This window comes from Vanacampus margaritifer, chromosome 2 (assembly GCF_051991255.1).
Source record: "Vanacampus margaritifer isolate UIUO_Vmar chromosome 2, RoL_Vmar_1.0, whole genome shotgun sequence".
In the NCBI taxonomy this organism is placed as follows: domain Eukaryota; kingdom Metazoa; phylum Chordata; class Actinopteri; order Syngnathiformes; family Syngnathidae; genus Vanacampus; species Vanacampus margaritifer.
This window is the reverse complement of record NC_135433.1, coordinates 15,264,762-15,277,525: the sequence shown is the minus strand read 5'-3', so window position 1 is coordinate 15,277,525 and position 12,764 is coordinate 15,264,762. Positions and strand designations below refer to the sequence as shown.

Below are 12,764 nucleotides of genomic sequence, written 5' to 3'. Positions count from 1 at the left end.
TTTCTTATTGTCTTCCTTCTGTCTGGTATATGTCGTTCCAATTGGTAACAATCGGATAAAATCTCTACAACAATCATTTCTTTGATGAAAAAAATGGCCGCTTCAAATAAAAAGGGCGGATTTCCTGTGTCTTTTCGGGCATGCCATTTTAGTTGATCTACTCATAATAGCGTAACATACCTTGCCAAGTTGTAGTTGCTAAGCGGAAGTTTCTCAGTGCTGCAAGTTCATGCTTCTTCGCAATTATGTCATCCATTTTTCTAGTAGCCTATAAGCAACTTCCGAATTACTAGGTTGCGTTGTCTTTGAAAGACCTTTGGAAAGGCTAAAAATGGCAACTATAAACCAAATTTGCTGACTTTTTTGGTCTGACTTTAGGCTTTACGAGACGAAGAGCAAGTGTCTCGGATGAATTTTCAAAACATCCCTTGGAGCCTGTCTTCACATCCACTATTCCTACCAAATTTTCTCCCGGATTAAAAATGTTCACCGCGCAGGAACACAACCAGTGAAGATAGACTTCACGTAATTAGCTTCACACTCGCTCACTATAGAGTGCGTGCGCCTCAGGCAGACACAATCCAATTTATCTTCCATTGGACGAGCCGTGCATGCTATTCGACATTCAGCTTTAAAAATGATATTTTGCCACAAAAAAAAAAAGCACAAGCGCTGTTTGAAGCCCCGGCGCCCCCTGCACAGCCCACCTATTTTGTTTGCCACTTTGCCTCTCTGGCTGTTCTGCTTGAGCCTCCTCTGGTGCGACTTGCCGTTGTAGTGGATCCTGGCCTGCGCTGCCGAGTTGAGCTGGATGTTGCAAACGTCGCACATGGTGTAGCTGCGCTGCTTCCGTTCCCTCTTGGGCCTGTGAGTGCGCGAAGATGGCGGCGGCCTGTCCACGAGCTCCACCTGGCCGCAGCCCTCGGCGTCAATGGGCTCATCGGATGGGTGCTGTTCGGAGCTCGGCAGGGCTGATTGACTGAAGGGACGCTTCATAGCTAAGCGAAAGACAAAAACAAAAATAGCACTTAGAACACCAGATGGCGCTACTTTTTTTCCCATTCCAAGCATGCAGCCAAACAGTGTACACCTTGTAATCTTTTCCACCATTTGCTGCTGAAATGAGTTTAAAAAAATTAAAGATAAAGCTGTATTTTTTTCAACACGTCAACTTTCACAGTATTACTTTAATATTAATGAATCTAATATTTAAACAAAATAATTTTTTCCTCAAATAAGACTTCTTCACAAAAGAAGTTATCGGGAAAAAAAATGTAATGTAATATAAATACAAATTAATTCAAACTAATGCAATCCTGTATACATATGATTACAAAGAGTGCTACTCTTCATCCACAAAATGGCACTACGTTTTCCTCATTCAAAGCATGCAGCACAATGTTGTACCAAAATATGTATTTGTGGAAAACGAGTCATAATGTTATAATATATGTATATATATATATATATATATATATATATATATATATATATATATATATATATATATATATATAAGTTAACAAAAATATTGGCATCTTACAAGAATAAAGATATATTTGTTTTTCCTATTGAATCTCAATTTTAATAAAATAATATTTATATCCTAGTTAAAATGAAATACAACTTTTGATTTGGAGAAAATATTGCTTTATTCTTGACAAATGTAAATTTATAATCGTAATATTTTTCTTTCTTTTTTAATTGGACTATTCTTGGTAATTAAACCCTTTGTGGCTTTTTATTTTTATATATATCTTTGTCCACCAGAGGACGCTATGCTATTCCATTTAAAGCATGCAGCAAAATGTTGTACCTTTTGTTTTCTGCAAGGATGCCATGCAACTGAAACGATAATTGTTGTGCTACTGAGGTGTATTTGTAGAAAAAGAGTCAGAATTTTATTATATGTAAGTCAACAAAAATATTGCCATCTTCCAAGAATAGAATTATATTTGTTTTCCTTGTTGAATCTCAACTTTAATAACATCATATTTAGATCTTAGTTAGAATTATTGCTTTGTTCTTGACAAATATTAATTTATCATCGTAATATTTTCTATTAAAAAAAATGGGACTATTCTCGGTGCACATTTACAAATGTAATCCTTCATGGCTTTTTATTCTCTATATCTATCTTTGTCCACTAGAGGACGCTATGCTGATCCATTCAAAGCATGTGGCAAAAAGCCACATCTTTTACTGTTTTCTGTGAGATTGCCTTGCTACTGAAAACAGTGTGTCGCTATATGAACCTTAAGAAAATCTCTCTTTTTTTTAAGGAGAAAAGAAGTCTGAATTTTATTAGAATAGTTTTATTTTTCCATCCATTTTCTGTCGCTCTTCTCCGCCATTTTATTGTAAGATTACAACATTAGTTCTAAGGGGCGGAAAAACATGTTTGTTTGTTTTTATCTCAAAGATGATGACTTTTTCTAGTAGTACACAAAAATAATAGTTCGTACTGTCTTTCAGATAGCACCACTTCACATGCAAACCATGAAGCAATAGTTTTCTTTTTCTTTTTTTTTTACTATGTTCTGTGGCATGCATTGCTACTTAGAGAATTTGTGTCTTTCATGTCCGTGTTCTTTTCCATGCAGTGCAGTTATAAACTTATCTAATCCTAAAGGGCTAAAATGACATTAATATGGGATACATGCTGTATATTTGAGGTTGTAGTTGACTGCCTCATATAAAATGGAACCAGAAATGGCTGTATCCTATTTTGACAGTGATAGTAAATCTGCGTGTGAAAAGCTGATATAGGTCCAATTCCCCAAGCTTGTGCATGTGCAACCTGACCCCTGTTCCTGACAAGGCGACAGCAGCGGCAAACATGCAACTAGCAAAACAAACATGATGGACAATATGGAGTGGCAGTGCACCTGGGACGCACCACAGGGGGGAGACAGAGAGTTTCAATGCGACTCAGTGCGGTCTAATGTGACCTCTCTTCATCCTTGAAAAATAGAGCGCAGTGCCCGAGTGTATTGGGACTCAGGGCCCAAGTTCAACCTCTGATTGACTAAAACACTGATTAGAGGAGCTAAATTCAGTTTCAATTGTGACTGGGGAGATTTTAGATGTTGCTGTTCATTGTTTGCAAAGCAGTGTTAGGAACATTATGGGGAGGGAACTAAATACCACAAGAATAAAGTCATAATCGTATGAGTTGTTTTCCAGGATAAATGGATCAAATCTTTTTTCCTTTTTTAAAGTCTGACTTTCTAGATTTTTTCCTGGAGCAGCTCTCCAAATTTCGTTGTATACCTGTTGTACAATGACAATTAAGATATTCTATTCTATTCTATTCTATTCTATTCCATTCTATTCTATTCTATTCTATTCTATTCTATTCTATTTATCTCTTGACAAAAATAAAATTTTACTCTAAAAAAGGCTTTACTCACATATTAAAACTTCTTATTAAAAAAAGTTATTCTCGAAATGTAAAAAAAAAACACCATTATTATACACCAAAAAACAATGGACTATTGTACCATATAATAACATTATAATAATTTTAATATTGAAGGAATATCTTTTTATCTAAAAAGATTTCAATTTTTTATCTCTATTCACATCACAGCCTGACATTTTTTCTCTCTCAAAAAGTACTACTTTTGATAATGAAAAACACCACTATCCTCATAATACAGTATTACATCTTTTTCCTTATAAGAAAAAAAAAGAAACATTGCTAAAAGTATCTGAGATACTGTGACTACTTTTTCTAAAATAAATAAATAAAACCTCATTCTGGTGGATCACGACTTGATCATTTATTTTATTTTATTTATGTAATAGCATGACAAGCTATGTATGTATCCCAAAAAACTAGTGGATGGTCTAGGTCCTGAATACATTAAAGAAATGCTCATGGTATTTAAACCCCTTAGGGCTCTGAGGTCTACAGACTCGGGTCAATTAGTGGAGTCTAAAGTTCAAAACAAACATGGTAAGACAGCATTTAGATGTTATGCTGTACATAAATAGAATAAACTGCCAACAGAAGCAAAATCAGCTCTATGTGGAGCTTAAAAAAAAAAGAAGAAAACATAATTTTTATGTTGAAATAATTGAACTTTTTTTGCCTTAATAAAAAAAAAGTATTTTTATTTTTACTACTATTCTGGATACTGTGACTTGTTCTGGTAAATTACGACTTTTTCTCTTAAAATATCTGACCTTAGTCACTTAATAGCATGACATGTTTTTCTCAAAAAAGACTACTTTTCATAATGGAAAAATACAACTTAACCTTGCAATAATGGGACTTTTTGACCGTGAAAAAAAATCTACTTTTCTACTGTTTGCTATCTGCTACAAAAATCTACAGTCCTGGAAAAAAAATACTTTTTATCTTGAAAAAATAGAACTATTCTGCATCTTTGTCCCCAAATTATATGAAAAAAAGACCTTTTTCTCAATCTGTTATTCAAGTAAATTTTCACTTTTTTTCTACTATTTGCTATCTGCTACAAAAATCTACAGTCCTGGAAAAAAAATACTTTTTATCTTGAAAAAATAGAACTATTCTGCATCTTTGTCCCCAACTTATATGAAAAAAGACCTTTTTCTCAATCTGTTATTCAAGTAAATTTTCACTTTTTCATGTCAATTTAAAGATTAAAGATTAAATCTGCCCCAGCAGGCGGTTGTCTGACCAAAGACAACTCACAAGGTATAAGAAAGAGTTTGTTTCACATAGTGCTGCTGTCGCTACAAATAAATGAATGAGAAAGTTTGGCTCAGCAAAAGATCCCTGAAATACACCCGCTTGTGCATTTCTGAGTTATTTACGTAAATACCACAACCACACACACACACACACACGCGCGCGCTGAAAAAGACATTAGGGCAGGCAGCGTCCATGAAGAATTCACGTTGCCAATGTGGGAGCAGGCAAGATGTTGTTTGCAAAGCTGCGCCCTGGTAGCGAATGGGGAACATCTCTGTGGTCTTCAACCACGCAAACCTACGCACACGCCCGACGGGCAACTCGGCCAGATGCCCCAGAATTGCAGCGGTTACGGGGGAGCCTCAAATGACGTAAAGAACGGAATATATGGAGGAAATGTAGCGCCTACCGAAACATTCTTTTCACATGTAATAATTTACATTTTATGTCTACTTTAGGGCTAACATTTGATTTGATAGACACTCAATGTAATGTGAGGCTAACTGTGTGCATGTGAAAATAACATTGAGAGGCGGCGATGTCCAAAGTTGTCAGAATTTAAACTTTAATGGTGATGATTTTAATTCTCGCTAACGTTATAAAAGTGCTTTTTTTTAAATGGACTTCGTTTTTGTATTTTATTTTTTTTTGTGCTAAAAATATGAACTTTTATCACATACATTTTTGTAGAGGATTTTATAAAAAAAACACAACTTTTTATCTAATAAAATACGACTTAATTTTCAGGATATTCAATCTTATGAAATACAACATTATTCTTTTATTGTGCCAATTGTTTATCTAAGAAAACATGACTTTATTCAATTTTTTTCTTGAAAAACGATAAGACAAACAGGACTTCTTAATCCTAAAACATAATTTTTAAAAAGCATCCGGTAATTAAAACATAAAACATAAAACATAATTGTATCAAAAACAAAATATTACTTTACTCTCATAATATTCAGACTTTTTTTCAGGGGGGTTGGGGGGTATAGAAAATGTTTTTTTCATCTCAAACAGTACTTCCCCTTGTATTATTACAACTTTTTTTTTTATCTAACTCTTGTAATATTACGTTTTATATCATACAAATCTGACTTTATTCTCATGATATGACAATTCTTTAAGAAAAACAAAATGCCACTTCTCATATTTTTAACTATTTAAATACTAATACATGACTTTATTCTCATATTTGAACTTATCTAGAAAAAATAGGACTTTTTACTCATAGTATAGTAACTTTATCTTAAAATTTGCCACTTTATTCTTATAATATTACAACTTATATAAAAACGTCATTTTGTACTTGTACAATTTCAACTTTTAATCTAAAACAAAATGTGACTTTATTTTCCACATAATTATTATTTTTTTAATGTTTAAAAATGCAAATGATTATTTAAAAAATTATCTCGATTTTTTAAATTTATTTTTTGGGACTTAATTCTTATACTCATACTCATAACTTAATTCTTGGGATAAACAATTTTATTCATAATAAGACTTCTCTTTCTTCGCGAATATGACTACTTTTTATTTTATTTATTTATTTATTTATTTATGTATTTATTTATTTTGCGAAAATTGATTCTACTATTAAGACTTTATCCTGAAAAAAAATATCTGCCGTGGAAAATACATGTATTTTATATTTAAGGTGCATTGTGGAATTTAAATGTTAATGGTAAAGAATTTTCTACATACACCAATATCCAGATGAGTACAAAGAGCCCTGACTTTTAAACTGCGACTACGCCTGTATCTTCCCTTCAGTGTGGAGTGTCCGTGGGTGGGGAGGGGTGGAGTGGTGGCGGGTGACATCATACTGGTCTTTGCGGACATGTAGCGTTGTGTTAGCGAGCGTAACGTCACAAATGGGGTGGAAATTGAAAAAAAACTAAACAGGAAGAGGCTGGCTCTGAGCACAGACCAAACTCCCGCTAAGACGCTAAGAAAACTGAACAAAAAAAAAAAGAAGTTTATTTGAGTGCAAGAACTCGCACGCCAGGTGCACAAGCTTGACACATTAGGCTGCAGTTACACTTTAGGCCAGAGGTGGCAGTTGCGAGTAAGTTTTAGGTGTGACCCTTTTTCCCGTTCGAGAAAATCAGTTTACTTATATGTCAATTCAGTAGTAGTCTTGAAACACTTTCTCTAAACCCTTTGACTTGCCTGCATCTGACACCCCTAGGGTGATGGCTGACACGGCACTTGTCAATTACTCTGCAAAGCTGCGCAATAAAAAATAAAAGCAAACATTTACGATACGGCGTCTGCGGCGACCACATCCGAAAATACACAAGAAATTCTACTCGACTCCAAGCAGCTGTAACCACGAGCCCACCTTGAAAAGTACCCCCGCCCATCTACTGCACCCACATTTGGCAATGAGTTGGCCAGGGGCCCCTGGGATCAACTTCAATCTGAACGGGTTTAAAAATAAATCACAAAGTGTTAATAGTAAAGCATCAAATCAAAAGACAGCGTTTCATGCATCTCTTTCAGGTCACAATATAACATTATTCCATCGGTTAATTGAATAATCAGATATATTTTTATTCTGCATTATGACATAACCGTTTTCTCCATTACTGTTTATTAACTAATTATTGTTTTTTATTTTCCATTGATTACTTATAGAAAAAAAAACTAAACTACAGTAAGTAATATCACACGAAAGGGACTAATGCTGGACTCATCTTTCTTTTCGAAACTGATTTAGTTACTGGTTCGGTCATTGTTTTCCAGAGTAAACGCACATGTTTGCAAATGTCTTATTTTGATTATACACAAAAATAATCAGTCCACACTCATAAAGGAATCAGAGAATATTTACTGTTGAGAGGCTGAAATCAAAGCATTTGGACAATTTTAAGTTAAATTATGGCTCTAAACGGTTACTCGATTATTAAAATTGTTGAATATTTGATAATCAATTAGCTGACAATAAATTAGTGCACTATTGAATATTTTCAGAATCGATTAATCGATTGACTAATCGATTAATCGATTCTGAAAATATTCAATCAATCAATTCATCTGATTTATTTTAATTTTGCATTAAAGTGGTTTAAAAAAAAACAACTTTCCCCTGGCAACTGTTTATTAACCAGTCATTGGTGGTTATTTCGTACTTTGTTTATGGTTTTATTGAACATATAAACACAAAGAAAACACATTACAAGGCGAAAATATAAATATATAGTATAAAGTAAAAAAAAGATGTTTGCAAATATCATGTTTTGATTAAACACAGATGATAATCAGTCTTCTTTCACGAAGGACTACAGAAATCAGTGAACAATTACTGATGATATGCTGAAATGAAAAGATTTGGACCATTTTAAATTAAAAAAAAAATAGCTCCAACCGATAACTCAATTATCAAGATTGATTGATTACTTGTCGATTAATCGATGAATTTTGACAGCTCTACAATAAATTGATCAGTTTTGCCACCTCCAGTGTCACCATTGCCATGTTCTACAATGCATTATCTGTGACTTTCAGTGTGTATGGCTTTAAAAGGTGGCCCAGGGAGCTGCAGACATGGCTAACTTTTAGCTGGCTTTTACCTTTAGCCAGTCTGCATGTTGAGTGACTGCATGACTTGTTGAATAAATGTGTTCATTTTCTTATTCTCTACATGTTTTTAGTGTGTGTTTAGATCTACACAAGGATTAATTCTCCTTTTGATAAAACCAGTTTACCGCCAACAACAACACACCCGGATGCGAGTAAACGCACGCACACACACTGTATAAAAGACAATGTAGTCATCAATGAACTTAACATACATTTTCGTAAACAACTAAACCCGACCATAAATGTTTTTGTTTGTAACAATCAAAGATGATTTCGAGTGTAAGCAAAACAATTTAGAATTGTCAACAAACCTGACTTATTTTTATAAAGACAATTTAGTTTCCAAAAGATTTAGGTGAGACGATTTATAAACGTGGGAAAAAGTAGTCATTAATGAACCTAATCTGTGTTTTTTTTTAAGCATCTGACAATTTAGTCATGATGTACATCTCTTGGAAAAGCTCACACAGTCTTTCGTAAAAGTCAAAGACAATTCAGTCTTCAACAAGACTAACAGAAGCTTCTTTTTTTTCTCCTGTAAAATGAGTTCAGTGAACTTTGAATGTCTTGTAAACAATGAAGCCAATTTTCAGTCTTCGCTAATAAGATAAATAATGACCACATTTTTAAACATCAAAAATATTTGTTCTCCAATTACACGCCCGTAGGTATTTTGTAAACATTAAAAAAAGAAGTCTTTAAAGGAACACTAAGGAACTTTCAGTTTATTATTTTAGTTGATTATGGATATGGACAAAAGCGGTATTGTTGTGTCTGAAGGAAGGACCACGTTTCCCATGAGGACAAGCGCATTGCGTAATTTTTTTAACGCACGCCAGCGAGCGAAAGCCGGGCCAATGTTGATCCTCGACTGTCCTTTTCAATTTTTCTTTTTTGCCTCCTCAGAAAAAATTTCAGTTGTTTTGCAGCTTCTGCTAGGAAAGCAATAATCCTGTGTCGACATTCAAATTGACTTCCATCTTTGTAACGAATGGGGAAAGGGGGAAAAGTGACGTGTGTCATAAAGCAGTCAGCACATTTGTAGTTTGAGAGTTATGAAAATATTTGATTAAGGTTGTAAAGTTCCTTAGTGCTACTTTAATGATCCTAGCAAATGGTTTTGTGACCACAATTTAGACCCACCGAAGCAACTGGTCTCTTGTTCGTCTTGCACGTCTACAATTGGACTGAGTGTGAGTTATCAAGCGTCTGTTGAAATGTTTTCAGCTGACGTCAATGTAGAACTATACACTTGACAAATAGTTGGAAACTACTGAATTAAGAGTGTATATTATTATCCCGCCCTCAACCGTGCCTCGTAAAACGACCTTGCTTTCATAATTGGCTTACCACCACCACACCCCTTCTACAAGTATGCCCCTTATTCATTTTTCACCCCCCCAAAAAAAAAAAAATATCCAGTTCTCTCTCTCATCAAACATTCTTGTGCCTTTCGCTAAAGTTAGCAGGAAAACAGAACCACAAACTCTTAGTGGGGAACTGCCCATGAGGAGTAACCACAGATATACAGGGAGGGGTTCCGTCCAACACTGGATATACTTAGACAGGGGCAAACCCCCGAGTATGACCACGCACAGAAGCTTCGTTTTTATTCTTTGGACCATTCTCAGGCTGATTAGGCTAAAAGATGCTAAAGTTAAACCAATTATTATTCATCCCTGGCGAGGCTGGCCGAAATGCCGGCGGCGTTCAAAGTCGCACCAGTGTTTTTTTTTTGTGGCGTACGCTTGAAGTATTCCCTTCCAGACGCGGCATGAAGGACATCTGCCACCGGCGGCGTCAACACGGAGAAGCCTGAGGTGCAGTCGCAGTAATGCGGACTGACAAGCGCAGGCCTACCATTAACTTTTATTTTACAGCCTGTTTCTCCAAACATACCGACGACATTTAGCCTTTCCGCAGCGAAGCGACAACATGACGTTTTGAGATGATAGCAGGTCAATAAATCCAACGTGCCACAACGAATCAGACATCAGACGGGATTCTCGCACATCGGGGAAGTCAGAGGACACTTCATCTTCATGAGCCCGTTTCAGACCAGACATACCGATTTTTTTGCTCCTGAGAGATACGACACGGATACTTGAACTTGAATTGATGTTTGCATAAATGTGTTCAGTACTTTTGTTGAAGACTCCATATGGTCAGATGTTTATTCAAATACTTCGGCCTGCTGCTAGATTAATTAATTCAAGTCTTTATTTTTCCCATACCGAAAATGCTTACGTTAGGTTTGTTGAACAATAAATTACCAAAATGCAAACGTTGAAGGCTCTAAATGATCTTCAAATCATGTGAACAAATTGTCTTTGATGTCTTTGACGTTTGAGAAAACATATACAGTTACATTAGGTCCGTTGAAGATCAAATTGTCTTTGACAAGGATAGGTTCGGTCTTTCACGCATGCAAAAAAAACCACATACATTTGGTTCATTGACGACTCTAAATTGTCTTCACATATTTTAGGTTTGTTCAGGACTAGGGGTGTGCCAAAAAATCGATTCAGTACGATTTAGTACGATTCAGAATCAATTTTAAATGTCCGAAAATCGATTTTATTGAAATGATTTTCTACTGTCTTGCCTTTGTCAGTGTGTGCCTTTATTTAGAGCGCTGTTCATGTTGTACCCGCTTTAGCCAATTAGGGGCAGTGTGGTTCCACGCGGTCTAATACACTGTTAAGTTGTAGCCACATTGGAGAGTAGAAGGGAAAAGTCACGATCAAGTTATGCCAATAAAAATTGTTTTTAGAGTGAAGAAAAAATCTTTGTCAATTAAATCATTTTGAATCAAAAATCGTTCTTAATCGAAAATCGATTCTGAATCAAATCGAATCGTGAGACATTCAAAGATTCCCACACTTATTAAGGACTACATTTTTTTTAGCACGTTCATTGACCACTTAACTGTCATTGAGCTTTACGAATAACATGTATGTATCTTATGTTCACTGACAACTCTAAATGGTTTTCCCATCTGTAAAACGACACGTTAGGTTCACTGAAGGCTCTAAATCAGGGGTGGGCAAACTCGGTCCGCGAGGGCTGGAGTCCTGCAGGTTTTGGAGGTTTCCCTCTTCCAACACAAGTTGATTCCAATCAACAGGATCATTATCAGGCTTATGCAGAGCTTGCTGATGAGCTGATTATATATCAGCTGTGTTGGAGAGGGGAAACATCCAAAAACTGCAGGATTCCGGCCTTTGAGGACCGAGTTTGCCCAAACCTGCTATAAATTGTCTCTAAAGTAAAAAAAAGACAAAAAAAAACATAAACATTAAGTTCCTGGCAAACTCAAAATTGGATAAAGCCGCTGGACGCAGAAAATTCTATTTCGAATCGCTACTGCCACCTGTGGCCGAAAAATGAAACTGCAGACTCCTTTTTTTCCCCCAACTGCACACACCCTACACACAATGTCCGCATGACGTCACATCCGCAGACAGAGGGCGGGAAATGGTCAAATAAAATGACTATTGTAAAGATATTTTGGGGCAAATTGTTACAAAGAGCAGCTTTAATAATTACAAAATGACATGTTAGGGTCATTTAAGGCTCTTCTTAATGTTTCCCCAAAGTGTTTACTATGTTGTGTAAATAATGTGTCAATGTATGTCTTACTAAATGTTACTACTGACATCCATCATTGTTGATGCATTCACTGAAGACTTTGATGTTTACAAAAAACACATATCTCATATTTGTTGACAACTGTTCTGTCCGATGTTTACAAATGATGACAAACTTTATAAACAGTTTTTTTTTGGTGACATTATACTTACTATATGAACTGTGGTGGACTTTATAGACTGAGCTATCACTGAGCTGAGCCGAATAAGCATTAGCAACACAATGGATGGGCAGATGTCCAATACCCAGGGAACTTGTTTGTGAAGCCAGGTGCCTTGCTCAAGTCTTAAAAATCTAACTTGGGACCCTCCGGTTGCCGGCCGCACGCTCAACCACTCGACCGCGGCGGCTCTGGGCTTGCTGACACTGTAAAACTCCATTTTATTGGCAGCTAGTGGTCTCAATGGCACAACTGTCCCCGTAAAACGAGATATAGAGGGATGCCTAAACGCTGCTTCAGCATTCAGTACAGGTGTAATTCTGCTGTGTGTGTGTGTGTGCGTGTGTGTGTGTGCGTTTGTGCATGTGTGCGCATGCGTATGTGTGTGTACTTGTACATACGACATTGTGAGGACCAAAATGCATTTTGGTGAAGTGAGGACATTTTGGACAGTCCTTACAACTCAAGACCTCTTTTTGAGGGTCAAGACTTGGTTTTAGAGTTTAGGTTTGAATTGGGTTATGGTTGAGGTTGGGGTAAGGAAAATCATTTTTGATGGTTGGGGTTAGGGGGAGGGGCTAGGAAATGCATTATGTCAAAGAGATGGCCCCACAATTACATAAGTACAAGTGTGTGTGTGAGTGTGTGTGTAGGTACTTGTACATACTACATTGTGAG

General features: G+C 36.0%; 1 protein-coding gene across 1 annotated transcript in view; it reads right to left on the bottom strand.

The window, feature by feature from the left end:
• znf385c (zinc finger protein 385C) overlaps window positions 1–12,764 on the bottom strand; it is a 144,969-nt gene that overhangs the window by 101,604 nt on the left and 30,601 nt on the right. The window contains exon 2 of the mRNA XM_077558790.1: window positions 708–998. Coding sequence (XP_077414916.1) covers window positions 708–996 — 289 coding nt within the window. The 5' untranslated portion in view covers window positions 997–998. The remainder of the gene's footprint in view (window positions 1–707; window positions 999–12,764) is intronic.